The 22,395-nt window shown below is 46.8% G+C and overlaps 1 protein-coding gene across 1 annotated transcript; it reads right to left on the bottom strand.

The window, feature by feature from the left end:
* Positions 1 to 379: 379 nt before the first annotated feature.
* Positions 380 to 21,979, bottom strand: LOC148828796 (adhesion G protein-coupled receptor G4-like). The gene is made up of 27 exons (XM_088926057.1): positions 21,886 to 21,979; positions 20,992 to 21,701; positions 20,144 to 20,208; positions 19,727 to 19,781; positions 18,486 to 18,609; positions 17,620 to 17,718; positions 17,475 to 17,537; positions 14,905 to 14,981; positions 14,747 to 14,814; positions 13,820 to 13,865; positions 13,386 to 13,408; positions 12,002 to 12,150; positions 11,783 to 11,912; positions 9,489 to 9,598; positions 8,618 to 8,822; positions 7,882 to 8,047; positions 7,038 to 7,181; positions 6,232 to 6,351; positions 6,080 to 6,125; positions 5,714 to 5,817; positions 5,220 to 5,341; positions 4,168 to 4,436; positions 3,344 to 3,452; positions 2,416 to 2,696; positions 1,651 to 1,752; positions 1,046 to 1,189; positions 380 to 516 (listed from the first exon to the last, which is right to left on the bottom strand). The coding sequence occupies exons 1-27, from the start codon at positions 21,977 to 21,979 to the stop codon at positions 380 to 382; spliced, it is 3,762 nt and encodes a 1,253-aa protein (XP_088782183.1).
* Positions 21,980 to 22,395: the final 416 nt, after the last annotated feature.

Raw genomic sequence — 22,395 nt, 5'->3', positions numbered from 1 at the left:
TACTCTGCGTTCTGTAAGATCAAAAATTTGAAAACTGAGCCCCGGATGTCAAGCACCGCTACAGTCACACGATCAAAAGCCTGGCTCCTCCCTGCTGCACCACAATTCGTCAGTTCGTACACCAGCTCGTCCTAGAGGTTTTTCTGAGAGCCTTGCCTGCTAATCAAGCCTTGTCCATCAGGTGGCCTTTACCCAACTGAGGGAAATTCGCATCATTGTGGGAGAAACAGTGGAGCGCCTGAGAGCCTGAGATTCAGGCCCTTGGAGACCTGACTGCATGGATCGACTCTGCACCCCGTCCGCTTGAAATGTTGAGTCCCGAAAGGAAAGCAAACCTAGGCCCTGGGGCCTGGGAGGTGTGCTGTCAGTCGGAGAGCCCTCAGTAGGACCTCTCTCTGGGCAGCCAGGAGCACACCTGGTAGGTCACCTCCATCTCCCTGGGCCCCATCCGCAGCACGTTGTGAAAGGAAGGGCTGTGAGCCGGCGGCACCGTCAGGGTGTTCTCGTACACCAGGTCTACAGGTGGAGCAGAGAAACAAAGAGCAGAGAAGGCAGCAATTTGTGTCACTTTATTCCAAATTCTAGATTCTTTGCACAGCACATACTGTGACGTGCCTCGCCCACCCACACAGCACTGAAAGCGTTCTGTCCGAGCTGCTCTAGTTCCAGAGCCGTGTGGGTGAAAATGACCATGCAGCACACAAGCGCTTCTCAGCTCTTCCTGACACGGGAGAGTCTCTTTTCAATGCATCACTGTCAACAACCACCTCCAGTTTAAACAGAAAGCCAAAGGCACACACAGAACTAATGTACGATAACGCAAGTACTGACTGTCTCATATAACTGAGATTCCTAAAGAAAGCGCTTGAGCAAAGTCTCGCAATGAGTCTGAAGGAAGGACCCATGACCACTGGCCCCTGTGTTAGAGGGCTGATTTCTGCATCACTAGACTGCAGGCGAAAGTGTTCCCCGTGTCTCTGGGGGCCCACTGGTACAGACAGACTGGAGCAGAGGGCAGTGACTGCTCCTGAGCCAGTGCACTTACCTGGAGTGGAGACCAGCCTCCCCCCCGAGTCCGACTCGTTGGAGGTGCTGCTGGTGGAGTTGGATTTGTCCGACTTGGCTGACTTGACAGAAGGAGAATGGGCGAGCTGTTTCTCTCTCGACTTTGTGCCCGACTGGCTCCACTCTGGAAAACAGAACCAAACTAGGATGGTGGGCTCGATGGGTACGAGTGCAGTCACTGGCAGGATGTCAGTTTGTGTGGATCTGCTCATGCAGTTCTCTTAAGAGAACATTATCACCAGATACACAAAAGAGGAGGAAAGGAAAACTGACGATTTTACTAAAAACAGGAAGAGATGTCTTTGCTGCCATTGGTTGTTGGCTCATCTTTCAGACACAGCAATGGCACTGAGCTGAAACGCTTGTGGGATATAAATTATAACTCACGAGGTGTGATTCTGTTTCTCTCCATACTGCCAGGGGATCTGTGTGGCGAGCCAGAACTTGAAGAATAAGAGCACGGAAAGGGCAGTAAAAACATGGGCTGGAAAACCTGAGTGGAAGCGTTATCAGCGCTGGGTAACAGCCTGCCACAGAGGTCACATGCTCCACCAAGGCAGAAACCCGCCCCTGAGCCCGCCGTACCTGAGGTGCTGGCGAGTCGGAATCGACCACAGCACAGGTGGATCCTCCACTGCTTCCGCACGCTGTCCTTCATCAGGCAGTGGAACACGAAGATGAAGAACCCTGCAGGCGGACAGACACGTCACTGTAGGCAGAGCAAGAGAGCGCACCGCACAGCACAGTATAGTCAATAAAGTCAACAATAACCCCCGTCTCTGAACTGGCTTCATCACTCTGCTCTCCTCCCCACTGAGAGCCGGTGTGTGGGGAGCGCTCTGGTGCACTCTGGCTGCCGTTGCATCATCCAGGTGGGGCTGCAGGTGGTGGTCGTGGGGACCCCCATGACCTGTAAAGCGCTGTGAGTGGAGTGTCCAGAAAAAGCGCTATATAAGTGTAAGCAATTATTATTATTATTAACAGGAGCTGAGCAAAGGCTGTACTGGCAATTAAAAGATAAAGCAGGATTGAAACCGAGACAAAGACTCGGACGTGCCACCCAGAGCGTGACTGCAGCACCAAACAGATACCAGATTAATGAGCCTCAGATGGGTTAGCAGACGACACGCCATCTTCTGTCAGCTGATCTGGAGCGTCGGCGTGAAGGAATCACTGTTTCTCTTGAGGGCTGAAAGGACGTGTTACGAAGCCACACAGATGGATAGGAAAGCCTGCACACCGTCTCCGAAATACACTTTGTAATCTTTGTAAGCTTTTTTCTTAAAGGAAACTCGTGGCATATTTTGCGGACGAGGGTGGTGTCCTCGCGCAGGGATGGTGCGCTCTCACCTTGCAGGCTGTTGAAGATGGAGAAGAGGTAGAGCAGGGGCACCCTGGCCGGCCCCCAGGCCAGGAAGGCCAAGGCCCAGGTGAGGCCCAGCAGGAAGGTGATGCTGGCCACGCTCTTGAGGTCGTGCAGGAGGCCGCTGCGGCAGCCCGCCGGCTGCCTGGCCTTCACGTTGCGGATCTGGAGCAGCACCACGACGAACACGGCCACGTTGCACAGCAGGACCAGTAGGAAGAAGGCCACCACCGACACGTAGAACGCCACGTCGCTCTGCACCCAGCAGCTGAGAGGCACGCCAGCGCAGGGCAATGAGCTCCCAGGCACAACGGGATTTCGGGCTTTGACAAGAGAAGCCACCGCCGCTCAGACCGGACGGACACACGCATTCTTGAGCAGACTGACGTTTTAGTGGAGCGAATACCCCTGCTTTCAGGGCCATGGGATCTTTAGTTACTAGGCAGTCAGGGCTAAACAAAGACTCAGATGCGCCGCTCAGAACTTCAGTTTAACGTCTCATTCAAAGGCCAGGATCTCCTACAGCACGGTGTCCCCAGTTGCCATACTGGGGCACTGGACTGGAAATTCTGGCCCAGAGGGAAAGGCACCACCCACTGGCCCACTAACACTATTTACAGCTGCAATCTGAAACTGTTTGGAGGTCTGCCAAAAAATAATATTGTTCCAAACTCCTTGTAAGTTCCGAGTACATAATGAAGCTTTTTAATTTTCCATCTAATGTTTTCATAATCTTTATTACATCTAGTTTTCTAGGAGCTCTTAAACCTCGGCACTGCTATGCCCTGCCTCAAATGAAAAAAGACTGCAGTTCACAGCAGACCTGTTTACTTCAAACCGATTCTAAACAGAGAGCAAGGTAATGTGACAAACTGTCGCAGGCTTCACATCTGTCAGCGCATCTGTATCACTTACAACAATTCCTCGGAGTCTTCCGATGGACTGAGAGACTTGGCATAGAGTCCACTGCCATAGGCGTCTTTATTAATTGCCAATACAAGGGCAATGACCAGCAGTGGAATCCCTAGGGCAGAAAAACACATTTATACTGTATATATTCTGTTTGAATATGCATTTTTTTGTAAATATTCACGATGCACCGTTTTCATATAAAACACACTAGTTAAAAACTCATGCATGCATCCTGAAAATCTGTTTGCACTGCAGCAGTTGCTTGACTATATTCAGATCCTTATCCTGGATATTTAATTATGATAAAGACCTGCTGATCTGTTACATGGAAGAGAGTGATGGTGCAGCCTCCTGCAGAGCCGATTTAGTGTCTGGTCCTGAAATGTTGCAGCAGCGCCTCTCACAGTGATCTTTATAGCCACCTCAGGCCAGGGCTGGGCCATCCAGCTCCCGAAAGCCTGATAAGTCTGCAGGTCTTCTAGGTCTCTCAAAGTACCTTCTGAAGATGATCAGATTGGCCCCATTAAGCTAATAATGAGTTGACTGAAGGTGAACAGCAGAGCTGGAATAAAAACCTAGCCCTCTGGGGACCAGGACTGCCCACCTCTGTGTTACACTAAGTCAAGAGAGCCATGCCCCTACCCTTGAGCCTGATATGACAAAAGCTAATATTGCATCTACTTTACAACAGGGAAGCACTTTGAAGGTGGTCGTGAGAGCGATATCGATGATGAACATCACACTGATAGCAATAACGGTGATTGTGGTGTTTGGATTATGGTTATTTTTATAATTGTTAGTGTTATTGCTGTTTTTCCTTAGCTTACCCCACCCAGCAGAGCACAACTTGAGGATGTAAGAGGGAACATAGATGTTGAAGACCTTGACCAGGGCGAAGTACATGTGCACAGCTTCCAGGCCCATCCAGGTGAAGGAGGCCAACAGGAAGTAGTGCAGGATGACAGCCACGGAGATGCACAGGCCACGGCTGTTGAAGGAGGCCAGCCAGGAGTCCACCAGAAACACCAGGTTCAAGCCCAGCAGGGCGGCAGAGAGATTCATCAGGATCTTCGACGGATAGTCCCTGCGCAGTTTTCTAACAGAGACAGGGCAGAGGACAGAGAGAAGGAGTTTAGCAGCAAGGCTGAGGGAACAATAGGGATTGATTACTTGTCTCCTCTAATCTCTGCAATTAGTTCCACTGGAGTTCCTTTGGTTGGAGGCTCAGATGAAATTCAATGTCCTGGAAAATCAAGCCACGTATGAGGCGCAACTGAACCAGCTCTGGAATCTGTCCATCTTGTGCAGAAGCACTGATACTCGAATTTATTCCATCAAGATTAGTCCACTCCCATGTTTTACATACTGGCATGTCAGCTTAAACTTTAATTGTAATTGTTAACTCTAATTTAATTGATATTAAAATGAGTTTAATATCAAGGAAGCAATCAGTTTGTGTGCCACCTAAAAGAACTCTGCATGAGTGTATAACTTTGTAATTTGCACCGTCTCCTTGTAAAATTGGTTTTTGGGTGGTTCTCCTTGGCACATGTAAAGCATATCCAGATCACCAGAAGGATTTATCGCACAAGTGCAGTCCAGAGACCTCCCAGTTCAGACCGGATTCCATACACTGGGTGACAGGACCATGAGGTTAGTATTAGAGACACTGTGACTGTCAAAATCCTTAGATCAATCTTTGCACTGCAGCATTCAATGCGCAATACTGCTTGTCTATTTTTTGCTTCCTGTGCACTTCTGTTATGTATGCAAAGGTGCGCTTTTGTGCAGAACCTTATAAGCCAAATGAATTGTTACTATTATGAGAACCATGACGACAATGAAACAAGCAATGTTCTCCTCTAAGCCGGATACTCACTCGAAGGCTGTGTAGGTGAGTAAGCTGACCCCCAGAAACAAGGCAGACAGTCCACAGCCCACGTAGGTGATGAGGGTGAGGATCCGGTTATCCACAGAATTCACAGGGGACCTGGAGGGGACCTGCATCAGAGAAAACATCACAGCCCACCACTGAAGAGCAAGTCAGAGTCAAGTCCACTTCATCTCCTGAGGTCAGACATATGCTTCTTCACAGCTCCCACCACCAGTGCAGAATGAAAGACCAACTATCGCAACACCTGAATCACCTTTCCTGTTCACTTTGCCTGTGGTAGACATTTAATTTCACGTTACGGCATTCACACACAAGACTGCGCAGCAGTGTGAAAGACTTTCCTCCAGATTCCAACTCATCCTTGTAAGCAGCAGCTTCTCTATTTAAGCCACCGGTTTAATACAGTAGTTCACCACGGAAAAAAAACGGAAGATTCCCAGGGCTCTTGAGCAGCCCTGCTGTAAAAGGAGGCGTCTTACCAGAAGCACCCCGAAGTGCGTGAGGTGGTCGCAGACACAGGTGGTGTGGTTCACACTGGTGCCATATACCTCGCAACCCTCAGGACTCCACCCTCCCTGTCCACCTGGAACACACAGCAGCACTCTTTACAGAGGCTCGTCAGCATGAGGAAACCTCTGCTCGGCCTCACCCTCATGCGCCTTCACAGGGCTGGACTGGCAACCCACATCAACCACCAAACATGCACAAACAAGGCAGAAAACGCATTGGTCTGGACAAATAACCCTTCCAATTCAATGTCGGGATCTTTAGGTACGCGCTTTGGCTTTGAGGAGGCAGCTGCCAACCCGGAGACGACAGGCCGTGGGGCAGACTGCAAGGCTCACCGTCCTTCTGCAGATCCCAGAATACGCACTGCACCTGCTGGCCGAGCTGTGGAGGGGAGGAAAAGAGACAAAATGCAGGTAAACGCAGGCGCCTCGGCTCTGACTCAACGACCCGTTCAGACAGAACTCCCTGGAAGAGACGAGGGCCGCACCAGGTTGGGTTTGAGATGGCGTAGCGTCACAGTGACTGGGTCCCTCAGGTTCCTGATGGTGGCGTTGGTCACGCTGCCGGATATCACGTAGGTGAGCAGGGACTTTTCCTTCATGGAGTCCTGAAAGACAAGGAGATCTTCTCTCTTCTGTTCTCTGAGAGGTCTGCAAGTAGGATTTGGCACTTTTTTGTGAGTTCATAGCAGGAATTGGGGAGGAAGGTTAGATCCTAAGTTCTCACATTTGTGCTCGCCTAAGTACATAAGTCTCGCACCCGGGACTTCCCTTCGCGTACCTCTCACACATCCCCCCACCTCGTCTACACCCAAACTCCCCAGCCCACCGCTTGCAGTAGCCCTGCCTCTCGACTAGACTGCCATTCCCTCAGCCAAGACAGTCGCGCTAAACACTTTATAGATATTTCATCTCTCTGTCGCGTTTATTAGGATCTCACTGAACTGCTGAAATCTCGGTTAGCAAAAGCTTTCCTGGACAGATGTCACTGTGTTTGGGAAACTGGGACCTGGTGCTCTAATGTGCGAGTTGAGCCCCAGATCCTCTGCTCCTCTGTGCTCCTCACTGCCAGGGGACGCTGCAGAGTTAGGGAAAAACAGGGTGCCTACAGTCACACTGTGAAACTACTGTTGCATTTCCTGTGGTGTTAACATATCTTCACTGTGCTTCTTCATACCATGGGTAGCCACAGCAAAACTACGGTAAAAATGCAAATATACTATGGAAAATTGACCAAAGCAACCTATCAAGAGTGAGCGAGGGGGGGGAGGGGGGCACTGACCCCTGTCTGTACCTGGAAAAGTTCGGTTTTCCCATAGAACTGGAACTGCACCCGGGATCTGGCGAGCTCTGTGTACAGGGGGAAGTGGTTTTCCAGAGAGGAGGGCAGAGAGATGAAAGCTATAGTATGGCTGTAAGGCCCCTGGTTTATGAAAACCTGCAAGAACAACCAAACAAATAAAACACACACACAGATGTTGACACACACAGAAAGAAAAGGCGTAGCTGGCAGCAATGGGCGTCTTGTTAGGAAGTGTAAAACACTCTGGCTTTATAATCACCCCAGTCCAACGTCCTCATGCGGAGGCCTGCAACAGCGGGGGGGGGCGTTTAGGAGCTCTCAATCTGCCCACACAGAGCAAGCAATGCCCAAGCCTTTAAAAATTAAACTCCCATTTAAAAAAAAGTATGCCTTGTTGCATTCTCCAGGATGCTGTCATTGTCCGGGGTTCCCTGGAGCTGCAAAGCTATTTCCACATCACAAAGTGCCAGTTCAATACTGGAGATTCTAGTCACTGCCCTTTTTTAGTCACATATTATTATTTTGGTGTTTTATTTAAACAGGATCTTATTCTACATGGTGTACTGCACAACACCTTGCATGGCTAAAGAAGTACATTTTCTGTCCTATGACACTTAGAGGCAAAAAGCAAACACACAACTCATTAAGTGATGCAGGTGCACCACGTAACAGCAATGCACAGTACAGTGCCCTCATGTGGAACATTATTGTAACTTCCAGATAACATTTATCATCACGGTAGTTAAACTGGACCCGAGGAATTCAGCTTTTATTTGTCTGTTGGTGACAAGACTTGGGGGGGATCCTGGTATTCTCCCCTTGTTAGTGAGGTTACCTGTGGGTTAACGCCCTGCGAGAAGGAGGACACCCCAAATGCAAGCCCAGAGAAGTTGCAGGGGTCCACGCTGACGACGGAGAGCGCCAGGTTTGGGGACGTCAGGCTGAAGAGATTCCCTGGGAAGGCTATTCTGTTCCCGAGACTCTCCATGACATTCAGGATGCTGTGGCGTAGTGGGAGATGGAAACACAGGGCTGGTTAAAGAGTTCTGGCTCCTGCCGCTCAGCTCTCTCGCTAGTCTCTCCTGCTGCTCACTCACTTCCACACACCTCTGCAGAACACACACTTCACAAGTGGTGTGTTTCGAGACAGACTGAAAATACTCTTAAAAAAAACTTTTGCATGCTTGCATGTCCTCAGTGTCCTTATGTTGGGGTTTTCTCCGGGCTCTCCAGATTCTGCTCACCTTCCAAAGACATGGAGGGTGGGTTAATTGCATCTCAAATTGTTCCTGTGTGCATGTGAGAGCTTGTGAGAGACTGTAAGAGCGCGTACGTGTGTGTGAGTGCGTGTGAGAGCTTGTGCGTGCATGTGCGTGTACTCTGTAATGCACCAGCGTGTCGTACTTCCAGGACAGGTTCCAAGTTGGCACAACCTCACATTGGAATGAGCACCTTTCAAATTATGGATGGATAAAAATTAGGAGGAACTGCACAAAGAATCGTGTAAACGCAAAGCACAGCTCTGTCTCAGTGGGAGGGAATGCACTGTTTCCCAGGCCGGACCCACTCACTCATTGGTGAAGGGCTGCAGGTTGCTCTCAGTTCCCAGGAGTTTGTTGAGGATGTCGATGATAGTCTGTCCGAGGGGTGGAGTCACACTGCCAGCGTCCAGGATCTCTGCCATCTTGGAAAACACAATGATCAGCTCGTTGTGGCTTAAAAACAGCTGGTCGCTGGTCAGGTTTTTGATCAGTTCTGCCAGATCCTCAGAGTTGTCTGGGGAAACACATGCATAGATGTCTTAACATACCTTCATCTGAACATCTTTAGGCTTTGAAGGTTTAGTCTTCGTGGTGGATGAGCATGTGAAAACTCTTATTTCACAGAAAAACAGGATGCAGGTCCCTAACATCCCAGTCACACTTCAGTTTAGGGACTGATACCTTACAAATCCATTGTAAGTCAGTTGTTTTTATCAGTATTGCAGATAAGGCCAGCTATCTCCTGCAAGCAGACCTTGTGTTAGGGTTGTGTGCTGCATTTTGCATTGCATTGCAGGTGCACAGACCATGGCAATCAACTGGTGCACAAGCCATTATATCCTAAGTCACATCAACACAGATCTTCACAGAAAGAATCCACAGGGCGGTGCTGATTAAGATGAATGATACTCTAGCAAAGTCAACAGAGTGGGCAATCAGCTAGAACAGACGAATTAGTTGCTGTGGCTCTGGAGGACCACTAATGGATGCCTCCATTCCAGATCATCTCTGAATGAGGGCTTAGAGATGGAGGTTGAGTATGGTGCAACGCAAATTTTTAACATGATCTGCCCTTTCTTCTTCTGCACGACGTCGCTTGATCCACCTCCTCACACTCCCCCGGCACACATGCGTACAGCAGCCCCGGAGCGCCCACTCGTAATTTTGCAGAGGCACTCACTGGCAGTGACGGTGATATTGCTGAGGTCAGCAATGGTTTTATGCAGCGTCGGACAGGACATCAGGTCTGGCTTGTCCCACTGGGCACGGTTTGTCAAAGCATTCACCATACTGCAGAGAAACACACAACCAACACTGTAATCCCTTCACAGAACACAGAGGAAAAACAGAAAGACACAGACTGAAGTATGCTGTGTGTGAGCCAGCATTTATTAATTTTGAAGTATAGTTTTTTTTTCCATTTGTCTTATGAATATTAGTGATGTTACTAAGGCAGTCTTTTAAGATTCTGGTCCTAGTTTTCTCCATCAGTATTACCCATATAAGCAACACTCATATCCTCCTCTATACTGACATCACCTATTTTAATATCTGTGATGACTGATTATGCTGCTCAATTTCAATAACATTCATCAGGCTTTCTGTTTAAGTGAAAGAAAGTTAAAGCAAGTCAGGGTTTATAAATATCTAGGCATCTGAATGGGTAGCACTTTAGTTTTCCAAATTCCTACTGATAATGTCTTTGCTTGGTTTCCTTTACCATAATGAATCCTAATTCACACATTCATCAAGGCACACACAACTTCACGTGTCCCCATCAAGGACTATGGTGGTATGGTTTACTGAATGACCTCTAAAACTGTTCTTGGGAAACCGGATGTCTGATACCATTCTGCCATAGGATTGATCACTGGATTCCCCTAGTGCCCATGTTGTCATGAGCACTCTTTCACACTGCTGGGGAATGAGTACAGCATGAGGACAAGGCAGGTAGAGCTGCTGCCTCATAGCTCTAGGGTCCTGGGTTTGATTTCAGACAGAGGAGCTTTCTGCATGGAGTTTGCATGTTCTCCCTATGGCCACTTGGGATGGTGCATGATTTTCCTGCCACAGTCCCAACACATGCTGTCCAGTTTAATTGGCATCTCCTTAATGTTCCTATGTGTGCATGCCATGAAATGGACCAGTGTCCCATCCAGTGTCCCACCCAGAACCCGTCTTGATGCCAGTCTCTGGTGCTGGTTCATTTCTTCCATATTAAGTATTTCACGTTTTGTTTTATAGCAGTCAAATCAATGAAAGGTTAATATTTCAAATTTCATTTGTCTAACAGATAAATTGGATTACAGATTTTTTACCTAAAATTGTTGGTGTTAGAAATCACCAAACATGTGCCGTTTTCATTCATTAACCTCCAGTAAAGATTTTAATTTGAAGGGCAGTTTATGGTCGGTTGAGTTAATCAAGAAAAAAACCAAGCTACATAAACCAAAATCACTAGAAGAGCAATAAATTGCTTTGTGTTATTTTAATGAAACTGATTGTCTTATCACTTGTTTACTAGATTTCAATTTTATCTCTAATTGCATTACATGTAATATTTTTATTGGTAGATCTCACATAAAATATGGGACCATTGTCCAAACTAAGCATTTATTAAGGAGTAATTACCTACTATTAATAGGCACAAGTCATAAATTAAGCTCTCTGTTGTTATTAAAGTACTGTGTACAGAGTAACAGGTCTCACTTAATTGCTATCTGATCACTTCTGCGTCTCTCAGCAAATCTCCAGCTGCTGCCAAGCCAGGTACACATCAGTCACACACGCGTTAAGCACTACACACGCAGGATCAAAGCTAAGCACACTAAATCTTTGTTTAAACTGCGTCTGTCAAGACTTTTATTATTTAGATGATGACAGTGAATATTATGGCGAATGAAAGTCCCTTCAGCAGGGGGCAGGTCTTTGGTGTGGTGGGTTTAGCGACCAGATATTCAGGGTGTGAGGGTCAGGATCTCAGAGGTGCACCTGCGACAGTGGCTCTGGTCTGGGATTCTACTCTGTATTCCGAATTGCGGGAAATCATTTTTCTTCGCTCACCGAGGTTGCTGTGGAGGATTAGCGCCTATGCTGCTGTGGGACAGAGAGAGAGGGAGAGTAGGAGGCTTCACAGCGCAAAATGAGAGAGTCATAGGGATGCCATTTCCCCAGGACCTCTCAAGAGCATTCGAACGTTCCACGACAGAAGGCCATGATTTGGGGGAATGTGAGTTTGGCACTTATCGGGGCTGAGTGTAAGTATCCCAGGAATTCAGAGATGTGCTTGCAAGTTAGACCCTGGGAACCAAACCGCAGATGCTGCACATAAAACAGCAATGGAGCTCTTTGGAGGGGTGGAGACAAATGAATGTAGGACAAGTGGAGGGGAGGGGCATGTGAAGAATGGGGGTGGGGATTATTGGGGGAGGGGCTCACGGGCCCCACCCACACTTCCAGTATTGCAGCGCTCACCAGTTCCTCGTGGCTTGATTTTCAGGGTCCCTTTCACACTGCAGTTTGGCTGTGAAGCGGGCTTGGGTCTCGGGCCACAGGTATTGCCCCTGGCGCATCAGCTGGGTCTGTTCTGGGCATCTCCCCGGTTCTAGAACAAGAGAAACACTGTCACCAGGCCCAGACTGACAGAGCCGGAGAACGTGCTGAGAGTGAGTACGGGGGAGTGCTGTAACATACCAATGGGGTAAACATTGATGCTGTTGGGCTCGGGTTCCACAGATGCAGTACCATTGGTGTAGTTTTTTTGCAACAGATGCTCAATCTGTGTCTTGGTTTCATTCACATTTGCTGTGGAGTTCACCTGCAGCTGGAACCTGCAGGCACAGCTGTTGAGTGGACACAATTCAGTAAAATACAAGCGCATAGAAGAAAGAGGTAAGGTCTCGCAATACTGACAGGATTATTTCTGTATCCTAGTCATGAATTGTGACATATGGATGTTAGGTGCATCAACAATTACTGTAGATAAAAGTCTTCACCAATGTTTTATAGTTTAGTCTCTATGTGAAGAGACCAAGCTTTACATTAGGCATGATTTAATTGACATTGCTCAAAAACGGACAGCCTATCACAACAGCTCAAGGTAAACTACACATGAACAGCAAATATGAAGTGTTGCAGTAGCTAATCCACCACCTTATCCCACTGACATACCAGTCAATGACTATGTAAATGATTCACTGTTAGGTGTTCCTCATCATTATCATTATTTGTTCTTCTCAACACATCCATTCATCTTCTGACTGCTGTCTCCAGTTCAGGGTCGCGACAGAGCTGGTGCCTATCCCAGCATGCAGTAGGCACATGGCAGGGTACATCCGTGATGGGATGCCAGTCTTCCATAGGGTGCACACACACACTCATACCAGGACCATTATTCCCAGTGAACCTACCAGTATGTCTTTGGACTGTGGGAGGAAACTGGAGCACCAAGCAGAGACTCACACACGTACACAAGAACAACATGCAAACTCCATGCAGATAGCGCCCCAGCAATTGTACCTGGGGCCTCAGTGCTGCAAGGCAGCAATGATAACCTCTGTGCCATCGTAAGGTTGGCATCCATAAGCTAAGAGTCAACTTCAGACAGGTCTATGAAGGCTAACTAGCTTAAAACAAAATGGCTCAGATACCAGTACAAGATTGGCCATATGAATGCATTTCTGGGGAAAAAAGGAACTACACTGAGTGAAAAAACAGAACAGTGCAACATGCCTAATACAGTCATGTATATATTTCACAAACCACTGCGATCGGCATCAAACATTCTGTAAAAGTGACAAGCAAATTGTATAACGACTTATGTTCATCCCTTACTCACAGCTTCCCACTGCTTCCTGAAGCTGTTAATGCTGATGTATCTGAGATTTCACCTTTTTTTATAAATATATCTTTAGATCAGCTGGGATTTAGGAATCGGTGTAATATTTGTTTTATTTGACTGTCGGAAATGTGAACTATTTCTCTGCTGTACTGAAGTAGCCTTCGTTTCTGAAACAGCTGTACATTAAATTCCGTGATCACACTCACAAGCTTCAACACAGAACACTATATTCAATACCTGGTTTGTCTGGGCAGAGCAACCTGCAGGACAAACAAAAGAGAAAATGAGCAAGCTCCTCTGCACCCTGAAGACTGCAGGATGTGTAATATTTAAACATGCATGTGAATGTCTCTCCAGAAACTGTACAATTTGAACACTAGAATTTCTTATTTTGTAGGAGGCAACATCAATAATTCTAGCACTATCTAAGAGGTTTAATTATTTGTAACTTCATCACTGTAAGTTGGTTTAGCTGATTTTTAAAATAATGGCTTTTTATTTATTGCTGCTTAGTGTATATCCACCTTCTTATACATCATATTTTATACTTCAGGATTCTTAGCTGATGCTCCTGGGTTTTTTTCTCTGTGGGAAGAGCCACTGTTCCCAGAATCTGCTTCATACTGTCATTGTCAGATTACCCATGGTACACTGAAGGCCATGCTACTCACCGTGCCAACAGAATTCTTTCCTCTGGCTACGTTAGTAGATGACATTCTGTAAAACACATTACGTTTAAGAAACACTGTTAACAGCTCTTAAGAAAACTTATTTTTTTCCTTAACTCCTTTACATCCTCTGCATGTCTCATGTGGTGTTTCTAGTGCCCCAGTTTGAGCGCCTCCTTAAGGCTGGGCTGTTTCAATACAAGAAAAAACGCTTTTAGAGGCAAACAAAAGCAAGTTGAACAAGATGGCAAGATGAATGCTGCATCCTTAGACACAATAACATGTCTAACGAAGCGACATATTATTAATTTACAATCTTAGATGACCTCCCTCATCCACTCTTTTTAGAACACATTCTCCTACCCTTTGGGAAAAGGTACCAGATCCCCTGCATATAGAATAAGAAAGCGTTTACTTTCTTCATACCTCAAAGCATTCAGCTATTGAACAATGGAAAGATTCTCTGGAGTTAGGGATCTTATTATTATTGTTGTTGTTGTTTTACACACATTTTCAGCTAGCTGTTTTTAATCTCATGGTACTGGAAGAGCTCTGATTGAGCAATGTTGTTGAATGTTGTTTTGTACTATTGTGTTGTACTGTTGTTGTATTGTGTTATTGTCATATATGTTGTGTGCTTCTGATGTGCAAGACAAATTCCCTTGGGGCAATAAAGGTTAATTCACTTCAATGTCTTTAAATCAGCTCCAGACAACCGTTTGTGTTTCACCTGTGGAGGCGGCTACACAGACGACATGCTTATCAGCACTCTGCACACCCATATCGAACAGTTTCAGACATGTTGCCCTGCGCCCCCCTCACGTCCTCTTGCACAGCAGTTTGCAACATGCAATTCCATCCCAGAGCAGCTGCCGCTGGCCAGTCAGAGAGAAGCCGTGCGGTGAGTATCACTCATGCAACTGGCCTTACCTCACGGGTGCGAGAGAAGCTTTGAGATTGAAAGCTGTCATTTTGTTCCCCGGCAAGATTTTAAGAAGCTGTAAGAAACAATTCATTTAAAGTGCAATTAAGCTGTCTTAAAATGAAGCTGTTACTTAACAGGCGAGAGGTTCATTTCTGCTCCTTACCCATTCGTAAATGAATGGTTCTGGGTTATCTGATGAGCCGTTCAGCGTGGCATTCAAGCTGACTGTATAAAAGGTCACTGCAATAAATGGACACAAGTCACAAAGTAACACTTTAACATCCTTCTCTTTAGTCTGAAGCTCGGTTTCTCGTTCTCAGAGCTTCGTCTACCCCAGGGAGAGTCTTGAATTTGATCATATTGCGTTTCCAACAGGAAATCGATTTATTCTGGAACTGAAAGAACTACAGCGGTGCTCAGTCTATGGACCACGTTTCCAAAGTAAAACTCAACAAAGAATAAATTGCACGAGTTCCTGCAGACGGCAGCAGTGAAATACGACTGACTTGGGGCCGACAAATCTTCCAAGAATGCCGAACATCCATTTCACTCTGCCGATGCACTTCCCTCTTCTCGCCCTGCAGGTCATTGCCATAAAACAGCAGCTGGCTTCTGAAGTAGCTGCTCCTCTGAGGATAACAATCGAGTTCCATGGTTTCAAAATGAGAAGGTATGCATGACGCTTAAAACCCTTTTGCACCTTTGCTTCTGCAGTGGAATGTGATGCTTTGGCTTCAGATTGTTTTGTATTTTCGGAGGCCCACTTTTCACACACACCGAAGTCCATTTCCGAGCACCGCAGACTCAGGACAGCTGGCTATTCTGCAGAAGCGGGGGATTTTGAGTTAAGGAGGCAGAGCCCCTTGCTCTGGGCCAGGGAAGTACAGAACAGCCCACTGCGAGACAGAGGGCCGATAAGCAGCTGCTTGTACCTTGAACATTAGGGACGGGCCTGTGTGAATGGAGTGGGGTTGTGTCAGTAGATACCCAGGGGCTGGATACTGCCTGGCTTGTGACTGGGGTAGGCGAAGTGGACAGGATTGCAGTGGACGTCTCTACTGTAGCTTCTGTAAAAGGAACATGTTGAAAAAGCTGCCCAGCTATAAAGACACTTAGTGGCCCCGTTCCTGTGTTAGATGTTTGAATATAGTCCACATAATAAAGTTATATCATTTTACTTTCATGTCCTCTCAATATGATTACTGAAACAATTGTAACAGCAATAAACTGTGCTCGTTACAATTGGCATTGATTTTTCTTACAGACACTTTACAGAGGATTCTCTAGCTGTGTTTAAACCATATAGTACCGTTTGCAAAAGCCATGGCAAAAAGACCACCCAAATTCAGATGGTTGTGGATCCATTTTTTAAGATGTTGTTATCCAACCAGTTTTCAAGAAAAAAATCACCTGCCGTCAGTTGGTCACACTTACTGTGTAACACATACTGTGTTTTTATCCCATGTGATTAATATGTGAATGTCCTGGACACAGGCTGAATTCCCTCCTGCCCATTTCTCATCCTCACCTGTGGGGGCGCTGTTCTTTCCTGGGGTTGAGGTGCTCATCACAGCAGTGGAAACTGACATGGTGGCGTCTTGCGTTGTAGGTGTGGACGGTCTAGAGGCTGTCAGGACACAAGAGCACAATAACAAGTGCAAAGGCAGCACAACACAACACAAGTCAGCAACATGTGCTACACTTCCTCTAAAGAAGGTTGGTATAACACTTTTTACTATTTTTCTTCCATTCATTCTGCTTAATGTTTATCTCCTACATCCCTATATTTTACAGAGTGGACAGTGATCTTCCAAGGCGATTACTCAACCAGTACTGTACTGTCATCAGAGGCACCTGATGACTCGTGATTTATTTTCCCCGATAAACTATAAAACACCACTATGATACTCAAAAGCAACGACAAAAAGAGCACACAAGTTAGATGATTGCGCACCAGGGACTGCTACCGTGAAGGGCTGGTCAATAAGAAACCGCTGTTGGATTAGCAACAGCTCATCTGGCAGAACCAAAGAGCAACAAAGCTGAATTACTGTCCAGGACACAGGCTGATTTCCCTCCTGCCCATTTCTGATCCTCACCTGTGGGGGCGCTGTTCTTTCCTGGGGTTGAGGTGCTCATCACAGCAGTGGAAACTGACATGGTGGCGTCTTGCGTTGTAGGTGTGGACGGTCTAGAGGCTGTCAGGACACAAGAGCACTTTATTCAGTGGCCTGCTTCATCTCAGCTTATTCAGCCACACTCTGGGAAGGAAAACTCAATTTATTTAAATAGGATGAGGAACATCTGTCCATTCTAGTGGAATCCCAAGCAATCAGGTAACTTTTCATGTCATTTCCCCAGACCACTTTTATGTTTTAAATGTCAAGTATAGTTTTTTTTTACCTTGATGCCTGGTATTTCTTTCTGCAACACTACAAGTGCAAAGATACTGCAGCAAAATATGACTCAAGGAAATATGTTACGTTTCTTCTCAATAAGGCTGGTGTGAAAAGTTTTTTTTGCTCATTTTCTTTCATTCATTTTGCTGAATGTTTAACTCCTATATGTCTGTGTTTTTACAGAGTGGACAGTGATCTTCCAAGGCAATTACTCAACCAATACTATACTGCCATCAGAAGCAAATGATGGCTCATGATTTTTTGTCCTGATCAACAAACCATAAAACACCACTTTGGTACTCGAAAGCAATGACAAAAAGAGATGATTGCGCACCAGGGGCTGCTGCAGTGAAGGGCTGGTCAATAAGAAACCGCTGTTGGATCAGCAACAGCTCATCTGGCAGAACCAAAGAGCAACAAAGCTGAATTACTGTCCCGGACACAGGCTGATTTCCCTCCTGCCCATTTCTCATCCTCACCTGTGGGGGCGCTGTTCTTTCCTGGGGTTGAGGTGCTCATCACAGCAGTGGAAACTGACATGGTGGCGTCTTGCGTTGTAGGTGTGGACGGTCTAGAGGCTGTCAGGACACAAGAGCACAATAACAAGTGCAAAGGCAGCACAACACAACATGAGTCAGCAACATGTGCTACGCTTCCTCTGAATAAAGTTAGTATAACACTTTTTCCTATTTTTCTTCCATTCATTCTGCTTAATTTTTAACTCCTGTATCCCTATGCTTTTACAGAGTCGACAGTGATCTTCCAAGGCGATTACTCAACCAGTACTGTACTGCCATCAGAGGCACCTGATGACTCCTGATTTATTTTTCCCGATAAACTATAAAACACCACTATGACACCCAAATATAATGGCAAAAAGAGCACACAAGTTAGATGATTGTGCACCAGGAGCTGCATCAAGAGCTGCTACAGTGAAGGGCTGGTCAGTAAGAAACTGCAGCTGGATGAGCTACAGCTCACCAACCAGAACCAAAGGTCAACCAATTTGAATAACTGTGACCCAGACTTATTTCCCTCCTGGCCATGTGCCTGTTGCTTGCCGGGATACACTCCTGCTCCCTCATGACCCTGAATTGGATGAAGCAGTTAGAAAATGGATGGATGTTAACCTGATGTCACAGTGCCTCCGGTAGTATGTACTGTTGGAGGAACAGTTGTAGCTCCAATTCTGCAGACAATAGGAGGAGCTTCTGTAACACGGGAACCCTCGTCTGTGGGGAACAAGGAAAGAGCTGTCAGCTGATGTGTGTTACATTAGATAGCAATCATCTTCACTTCTGCGTTTTTGGAAGTGAATGGGGTTGAACAGATCAGCTGCACATACCGGAAGACCTGACACTGATGTTGGCACTCTCTGCCCCAACAGTGATACCGTTGTGGGTGAAGTTATATCTGAGCAGCCGTGTAACCTCCTCCTTAGTTAGAAGCACTTCAGAGCTGGGGATCACCTTCACAGAGACGGCGCAACCGTAACTAGCAGGGGCAGTAATGACAAATAAATAAAAGGTCACTTACAGTGGTCATTCAGTTAGATTATCCCATCTGGTTCTTTCTTTGCATCTTAGGAAAAGTGATCTCCCAACTGTAGGCCACCCAGGAATGCTGAGTGCCTCTGGGTGTCCTTGAACCCCCAAAACCAATCCCTCCCACCTTTGGTTTCTCCCCACAAATGTTAGCAGCTCTAGTTGATGATGTGCTGTACATTAAAGAGTAAATATATTCTTTGGCACACAAGGATAATGGCTCATTTATACTAAATGTAATCAGCTAATTTAATCCTTCTGTATCTGATACACAAAAATAAAATGAGGAATAACACTGCCAGAAAGAAAAGGAAAGCACATCACTTCAGTTGAGACTGAAGTTCAAGGATCTTACCTTACTTTTATTGGGGAAGTAGTCCTAATCTCTCTGGCCTGAAAAAAAGAAAGTGCTTAAATTTGTTTTTCAATGTTGCATCGGTTTATTCCAGTGGATTGTGTTTTAGCAGAGCAAGACACACAATCAGCTTGTGCTTTTTTCTCCAAGAGCTTATTTTGAAGGGTGTTTTGAGCTATTGCCTGGCTCTAAAGGCTCAGCTACAGCCACCAAACAAAATAGCTGTGGTAAAAGGTAAAGGCACTACAACAGCCATGACGTTATCGTGCCAAACGTGAAGCCTTGTTTGGTTGAAAACCAGTAATAAATGTTGCTCCAGTGCTAAGAAGTCTTGATTGATAAGTAGGCAGGAGAAGAAGCCTCCAGGCACCCAGCTCTTGGTCTGTCTTAGCCGGTAGCAAGAGAGGGAAAGCAGGATAGAAATCTTTATAACGGCCACTGTAGCGGAGCTAGTTTGGGCACGGTGACGTCATCGCCCTCCCTGCGCGCAGCAGGGACCTCAGCCGCCCGGGCTGGGGGCGGTCTCCCTTTAGCTCACTCGGCTGGTTCCCTGTTGCGTTACGCCGGAGACCCGGGTTCGCGCCCAGGTGTTGCGGCACGAAGCGGCGAGGGCACGAGCCCGCGCGGACCCGCCATGGTCACACCGCTAATGTGACGAGTAGCATCAGATCTTTGCTAGGAACTCACCATGGTGGCCTCTCTGCCTTCCTTCTCCTGATGAACTGTCACTGGAGGTGTCAATCTTCAATAGAAAGGGAATGCAAAGAGGAAACAAATATATATTATAGAATTTCTGATTCAGCTGTGAATACAAGTAGCCATGAAACTATACATCAGTATCCACTCTGGGAATGGTCGTCTGTATGAAGGTGCAAAAATGGACCTATCTCCTAACCCAGGGGCTCAGCATTGTTGCCTATGTCTTCACCCCATTCGCTTGGCTGTATACGCAACCATCTCGGGCACGAAATGGCATAAAATACCATCAACGTCAAATACTGTACGAGGAATCGAACAACTAGAGCCAGAACGTCATGCAGGCGAAAATGAAACTTGTGTTAAAGAATACAAGTTGTTGAGCACGCATGGCACTTCTTCACCTACCCTTGCTGCAGGGATAACACTGAAATGGCGAGCACAGTTATGTTGGCAGGAAAATACGTGGTGAGCTGTGGAAAGTATGAACATTTCACACATTATTTTACAAATAACAGTATTATTAATAATAATAATAATAATAATAATAATAGTTCAGGTGGGGAGCTGCGTCAGCATGCGTGGGCTGCAAAGGAACAAGTAATAGGTTTAATAGGTAATAGGTTTATTCCATGCTGAAAAAATGAAGAAAGAAAACACAACGTTTCGGCCGTGGAGCCTTCTTCAGGTATGAGCCTGAGTATGATTATAATAATAATAATAATAATAATAATAATACACCTTCTTACCCAGAGACATACAAGGTCCTTAGCGATTGTTTCATCCGCAGACTGACCATCTCGTCTCATGATGTAAATACTCATATTAATGCTATAGAAAGAGCTAGCTGTAATAAAGGAACACGGGGAAAAAATCGAGTCATTAACCGAAAGAGGACACGCTTAGCGCTAAAATGAGAAAACGCGAGAACCACGGGCACGTGTAGTCGGACACCAGTGACTTTTTGAATTGTCACCATACTGGGAGGGGAGGTGTAGCAAGAAATGAAATGTCTGAAGTCTTACCTGCACCTCCGACGGTGGTTTGCCGCGGGGGTGAGGGATTCATTTCCGACGCTGATTTAGGAAGAGAAGAAGGGCAGTTGTTAATTATGGTGGAAAATGAGTGAAGCCGATAACGCGTTAATCAGGACACCAGTTCCCTAATGACGGTTCGCGTGGCACGATCAGAGACACCGGGGGAGGGAGGAGTAAAGAAGAGGAGCACGAAACTGACATCCATGCAGCTTCCAGTACACTGGGCAAGAGTCTGTCCACGAACACAACAGCGGGACACAGCGACTGCGGCTCTGAGCCACGGGCCTCACCGCACGGGAGACTGAAATCTGGGACAGCGGGGCAGCTGTGATTGTGCCAGTACTCGGATGTCCAGCGAATCACGTTGCCCTCGGCGCAGATCTGGCTGGAGACCTGCTGGGCGCTGCGCTGTTTGTCCCACATGCGGAAAAAGTAGATTTCCCCGATCAGGTTGTTGCCGTCCTCGGTGACGATCTCGCCGCCGATGAGGCCGTGGGCCACCCCCAGGGTCAGGCTGCCGTGGGGGGCCAGGGGGCGGCGGTCGGGCACGCCGCCAAGGCAACTACTGAACACGTCGCTCCCGTTGACGTACAGCCACACCTTCCGCTCGACGCCGGACCAGGCGAGGCAAACCGAGTGCCAGGCGAACGGGCGCAGGTCGACCGGCGCGTCCAGGGCCTGGCCGAACAGCCACAGCCTCAGCGCCTGCCCGTGCCCGGCCAGCCCCAGCTCCGGGGCGCCCTCCAGGGGGCGCTGGGATGGGCGATTGTACGTGAAGGCGGTCCACTGCCTAGTGTTGATTTTGCGACACAAGTCCACGCAGACCGTGAACTCGTCTAAGGCCGGCAAAGGAGCGCTCCCTCTCAGCTCCCAGTAGCTGCATTGCCGGCCGAAAAGGACCACCTTCTGCCCTCGGAGACTGGGCGCACCTTACAGTCACAAACGGTCAGAAGAAGGTGGTTAAACTTTCTCATACCGCAGTTATATATATATATTTAAATCAGGCACCCTCCGATGAACTGGTTTTACAATCTTTAATTTGCGTTAAGGAATGAACACTTAATCCTTGAAATCATCTCCGAGATAAAATCACATTGGTCGAAACTTCCTTACCTGAGCGAAGGATGAAGACGGTGCTCAGTACCCAGCAACATAACAGGACTTTACAGGACGACGGCCGCAATATAGACGTCCTCATCATCTCCATCTTCGGTCTCAAATAGTAAAAAAAAAAGCGGCGTTTATTTTTTCGGATAACATCTCGTTTTTTGTCATTGGAATTGGGACTATTTCAAGTGATTTATTTACAGATCCTCGTAAAGAGCACCGAGTTAAAACATTTTTAAGTTAAACTTTCTGTACCCTGCTTCATTATAGTATAATGGACGTTCCCTTCCACCTGTCTGAGAAACTCTTCCGCTTCTTAGCATTGCTGTGCTCCCTATAGGCGTGATGTAGACGCGTGTTGTTAAAACATCTCGGATGAAAACAAATGTTCCCAAATGCTCTTTCATCAAAAGCGCTGTCACCTGGGGAGCAAAGTCCCTCTTTAGAGTAACCCCTCTGTGTGAAGAATAATGCTCTATAAAAATTATACTGAAGTGATTCGGGCACAGAAGCGAT

The sequence above is a fragment of the Atractosteus spatula genome, chromosome 9 (assembly GCF_055471065.1).
Source record: "Atractosteus spatula isolate fAtrSpa1 chromosome 9, fAtrSpa1.hap1, whole genome shotgun sequence".
NCBI lineage: Eukaryota > Metazoa > Chordata > Actinopteri > Semionotiformes > Lepisosteidae > Atractosteus > Atractosteus spatula.
Note: the sequence above shows the minus strand (reverse complement) of the source record. Positions and strands in the feature narration are given on the sequence as shown.

Excerpts from the sequence above, each read along its gene's own strand:
- LOC148828796 (XM_088926057.1), bottom strand. The coding sequence starts at position 21,979 with ATGGAGATGATGAGGACGTCTATATTGCGGCCGTCGTCCTGTAAAGTC. Across the intron at positions 19,782-20,143 it reads GTGTTATCCCTGCAGCAAGG|ATTGACACCTCCAGTGACAG; the intron begins GTAGGTGAAGAA and ends TTTCTATTGAAG. Across the intron at positions 7,182-7,881 it reads CGCAGGGCGTTAACCCACAG|GTTTTCATAAACCAGGGGCC; the intron begins GTAACCTCACTA and ends TTGTTCTTGCAG.